Source organism: Rhinopithecus bieti, unplaced genomic scaffold, assembly GCF_001698545.2.
Source record: "Rhinopithecus bieti isolate Rb0 unplaced genomic scaffold, ASM169854v2 scaffold_7888, whole genome shotgun sequence".
Lineage (NCBI taxonomy): Eukaryota > Metazoa > Chordata > Mammalia > Primates > Cercopithecidae > Rhinopithecus > Rhinopithecus bieti.
Genome location: NW_016805944.1, coordinates 1,327,300 through 1,331,932, shown reverse-complemented (window position 1 = coordinate 1,331,932; position 4,633 = coordinate 1,327,300). Strand labels below are relative to the sequence as shown.

The 4,633-nt window shown below is 53.3% G+C and overlaps 1 protein-coding gene across 1 annotated transcript in view; it reads left to right on the top strand.

Moving 5' to 3' along the window:
* QPCTL (glutaminyl-peptide cyclotransferase like) overlaps window positions 1–4,633 on the top strand; it is a 14,560-nt gene that overhangs the window by 3,990 nt on the left and 5,937 nt on the right. The window contains exons 3-5 of the mRNA XM_017874348.1: window positions 851–1,132; window positions 3,735–3,887; window positions 3,983–4,082. Coding sequence (XP_017729837.1) covers window positions 851–1,132; window positions 3,735–3,887; window positions 3,983–4,082 — 535 coding nt within the window. The remainder of the gene's footprint in view (window positions 1–850; window positions 1,133–3,734; window positions 3,888–3,982; window positions 4,083–4,633) is intronic.

Here is a 4,633-nt window from a genome sequence, read left to right as displayed (position 1 = left end):
AAAAAAAAAAAAAAAAAAGAGGTGGGGTCACCCCAACATCTGGCACCCAGTAGGTACTCACCAGGACTGTCAAGGGAATGATTTTAATCAGAGTAGGGGACTGGGCACAGTGGCTCACACCTATAGTCCCAGCACTTTGGGAGGCTGAGGCAGGCAGATCACTTGAGGTCAGGAATTCGATACCAGGCTGGCCAACATTGTGAAACCCCATCTCTTCTAAAAATACAAAAAATAGCCAGGCGTTGTCGGGGGGGCGCCTGTAACCCCAGCTACTCGGGAGGCTGAGTCAGGAGAATCACTTGAAGCCAGGAGGCGGAGGTTGCAGTGAGCTGAGATCAAGCCACTGCACTCCAGCCTGGGTGACAGAGCAAGACTCCATCTGAAAAAGAAAAAGAAAAGAAGAGGCCAGGCACGGTGGCTCACGCCTGTAATCCCAGCACTTTGGGAGGCCGAAGCAGGCAGATCACGAGGTCAGGAGATCGAGACCATCCTGGCTAACACGGTGAAACCCTGTCTCTACTAAAAATACAAAAAATTAGCCAGGCGTGGTGGCGGGCGCCTGTAGTTCCAGCTACTCAGGAGGCCGAGGCAGGATGGCGTGAACCCAGGAGGCGGAGCTTGCAGTGAGCCAAGATCGCGCCACTGCACTCCAGCCTGGGCGACAGAGCGAGACTCTGTCTCAAAAAAAAAAAAAAAAAAAAAAAAAAAAAAAAAAAAAGAAAGAAATCCATTAAATCAGAGTGGGACTTTAGAGTTAACCCATCTGCTCTACATGGCTCAGGTCACGTGGCCCTTCTCCCCACCTCCTCCCCAGTCCCCGTCCACCCTCCCACCTCTCTCTTGCCGCTAGTTCCTGGAGGCCACGCTGCGGTCCCTGACAGCAGGTTGGCACGTGGAGCTGGATCCCTTCACAGCCTCGACGCCCCTGGGGCCAGTGGACTTTGGCAATGTGGTGGCCACGCTGGACCCGGGGGCTGCCCGTCACCTCACCCTTGCCTGCCATTATGACTCGAAGCTCTTCCCACCCGGATCAACCCCGTTTGTAGGGGCCACGGACTCGGCTGTGCCCTGTGCCCTGCTGCTGGAGCTGGCCCAGGCACTTGACCTGGAGCTGAGCAGGGCCAAAGAACAGGTGAGGAGCAGGAGTTGGGGAGGGTAGTGGGCTACCTCCACCTTTTCCCAAGCCCCCACCTTACCTTTCCTGGACATTTGTCACCCCTCTCATCTTCCCACTCTACTCCGCGCATAGTCACAGGGATCTTTTTTTCTTTTTTGAGACAGAGTTTCACTCTTGTTCCCCAGGCTGGAGTGCACATGGCGGGATCTTGGCTTACCGCAACCTCTGCCTCTCGGGTTCAAGCGATTCTCCTGCCTCAGCCTCCCTAGTAGCTGGGATTACAGGCATGTGCCACCACGCACAGCTAATTTTGTAATTTTAGTGGAGACGTGCTGTCTCCATGTTGGTCAGGCTGGTCTCGAACTCCCAACCTCAGGTGATCTGCCCGCCTCGGCCTCCCAAAGTGCGGAGATTACAGGTGTGAGCCACTGCGCCTGGCCATCACAGGGATCTTTTTACCTCCTAGATGTCAAATTCTCTTTCCTCTCCCCCAAACCCTCCCAGGGCTCCCACCTCATTGCAAGCATAATCCAGAGTCCTTATATTGGCCCATGGGCTGTGCCCTGTTACCTCTCCAGCCTCATCTCCCACCTCTCACCTCTTGCTCACTCTGCTGTAGCCACCCCTACCTCCTCTGGGTTCCTCAAACCCGCAGGGCTCACTCCCGCCTCAGAGCATTTGCACTTGCTGTTTGCTTTGGATAGAATGTGCTTTTCTGGCCAGGCTCGGTGGCTCACGCTTGGAATCCCAGCACTTTGGGAGGCTGAGGTGGGTGGATCACGAGGTCAGGAGTTCAAGACCAGCCTGGCCAACATGGTGAAACCCCGTCTCTACCAAAAATACAAAAATTAGCCATGCTTGGTGGTACATATCTGTAACCCCAGCTACTCGGGAGACTGAAGCAGAGAACTGCTTGAACCCGGGAAGTGGAGGTTGCAGTAAGCCGAAGTTGCACCACTGCACTCCAGCCTGGGTGACACAGCGAGACTCCATCTCAAAAAAAAAAAAAAAAAATTATCTGGGTGTAGTGGCATGCTACTTGGGAGGCTGAGAGGGGAGGATGGCTTGAGTCTAGGAGTTTGAGACTGCAGTGAGCCATGATCATGCCACTGTATTCTAGCCTGGGTGACAAGAGACCTTGTCTCTTAAAAAAAAAAAAAAAAAAAAAAAAAAAAAGAGTATGCTTTTCATAGATATCTTCCTGGCTGACTCCCAGTCTTCACTCAGGTGTCCACTCCAATGTCACCCCTTTAAAGAGGCCTTCCCGGCCGGGCATGGTAGCTCACGCCTGTAATTGCAGCATTTTGGGAGGCCAAGGTAGGCAGATCATTTGAGGTCAGAAGTTCGAGCCCCGCTTGGCCAACAGGGAAACCTCATCTCTACTAAAAATACAAAAATTAGCTGGGCATGGTGGTGCACACCTGTAATCCTAGCTACTTGGGAGGTTGAGACAGGAGGATCACTTGAACCCGGGAGGCAGAGGTTGCAGTGAGCCGAGATTGCACCACTTCACTCCAGCCTGGACGACAGAGCGAGATTCTGTCTCAAAACAAACAGAAAAGAAAAACACAGATCTCATCATGGTCTTGCCCTACTCAACCCCCTCCGTGGCTCCCCAGTGTCCCTATAATAACGCCCACACTCCCTGGCCCTTGCTAAACCCTCCGGACTCCTCTCAAACTTCTGGGACCCCTTCCCTGGCCACAGCCTTGCCCTGTGTTGCTCCCTTGGCTGGGAATGCTCTTCCTCCTGCTCCATTTTGCCAGGCCAGTTCTTACCCACTCTCATGGCAAACATCCCTTCCCAAAAGACCCAACGCCCTCTCCAGGCCAGGTCATCCCCCAGCCTCCTTCCTATGCCCTCTCAGGACTCTGTAGTTCTTAGAAGCATTTGTCTCAACTGCATTTCACTGTTTGTATAATTACTCATTTGTGGCTCTATCTCTTTCTCCAAACTGAGCTTGAGGAATAATAATCAGAGATAACCCTTATTTAGTTACATGTCAGGCACTGTTCTAAGACCTGGATTCAAACCTTACCCTTTGAAAAGAACTGTTATTGCTGGGCGTGGTGGCTGACGTCTGTAATCCCAGCACTTTAGGAGGCTGAGGCAGGTGGATCATTTGAGGTCAGGAGTTCGAGACCAGCCTGGCCAACACGATGAAACCTTGTCTCTACTGAAAATACAAAAACTGGCCGGGCGTGATAGTGGGCGCCTGTAGTCCCAGTCACTTAGGAGGCTGAGGCAGGAGAATGGCATAAACCCGGGAGGCGGAGCTTGCAGTGAGCTGAGATCCGGCCACTGCACTCCAGCCCAGGTGACAGAGCGAGACTCCGTCTCAAAAACAAAAAACTCTTATTAACCCCATTTATAGATGAAGAAACTGATGCTTCTAGAAGTTAGTAACTTCCCCATGCCTGCTTTGTTATGAAGCAGCCAAGTACGGATTTGATCCCAGACAATTGGACTCAGAATCTGTGCTCTTGGCTACCACGTTCAATGAGTGAGGACATCTCATTTGTTCTGTTAAGCCATGCAAATGGGCAAGAATTGTGGGTGTGTTGAGGCTGAGGGCTAGTCTTGAGCTGTCTCTGACCACCCCCCGCTGCTCCCACAGGCAGCTCCGGTGACCCTGCAACTGCTCTTCCTGGATGGTGAAGAGGCACTGAAGGAGTGGGGACCCAAGGACTCCCTTTACGGTTCCCGGCACCTGGCCCAGCTCATGGAGTCTATACCTCATAGCCCTGGCCCCACCAGGATCCAGGCTATTGTAAGACCAGGGTCCCTTCTGGCGAGGGAGGGAGAAGGTGAAGCGGGGCTGGCGTCATCCTGCGCGGGCCCCTCAGTCCTGGCCTTTCTCCTTAGGAGCTCTTTATGCTTCTTGATCTCCTGGGAGCCCCCAATCCCACCTTCTACAGCCACTTCCCTCGCACAGTCCGCTGGTTCCATCGGCTGAGAAGCATTGGTAAGGGTGAATGTGGAGGTGGGCCCCAGCCCACCTGGGGTATGGGGTACAGGGTGGCGGGCTGGGGTAGGACAGGCACCTACCCTCTAAAGGCTCATCCACCAGTCTGGGCCACATAGGAAGACCCCATCTTTTTTTTTTTTTTTTTTTTTTTGAGATGGAGTCTCACTATGTCACCCAGGCTGGAGTGCAGTGGCACGATCTTGGCTCACTGCAACCTCCACCTCCCAGGTTCAAGCCATTCTCCTGCCTCATCCTCCCGAGTAGCCGGGACTACAGGCGCATGCCACCATGGCCAGCTAATTTTTTATTTTAGCAGAGACAGGGTTTCACTATGTTGGCCAAGCTGGTCTCGAACTCCTGATCTCGAGATCCGCCCATCACAGTCTCCCAAAGTGCTGGGATTACAGGTGTGAGCCACCACGCCCTGTGACCCCATCTCTTAAAAAAAGAAATTAGTAGCCGGGCGCGGTGGCTCAAGCCTGTAATCCCAGCACTTTGGGAGGCCGAGACGGGCGGATCACGAGGTCAGGAGATCGAGACCATCCTGG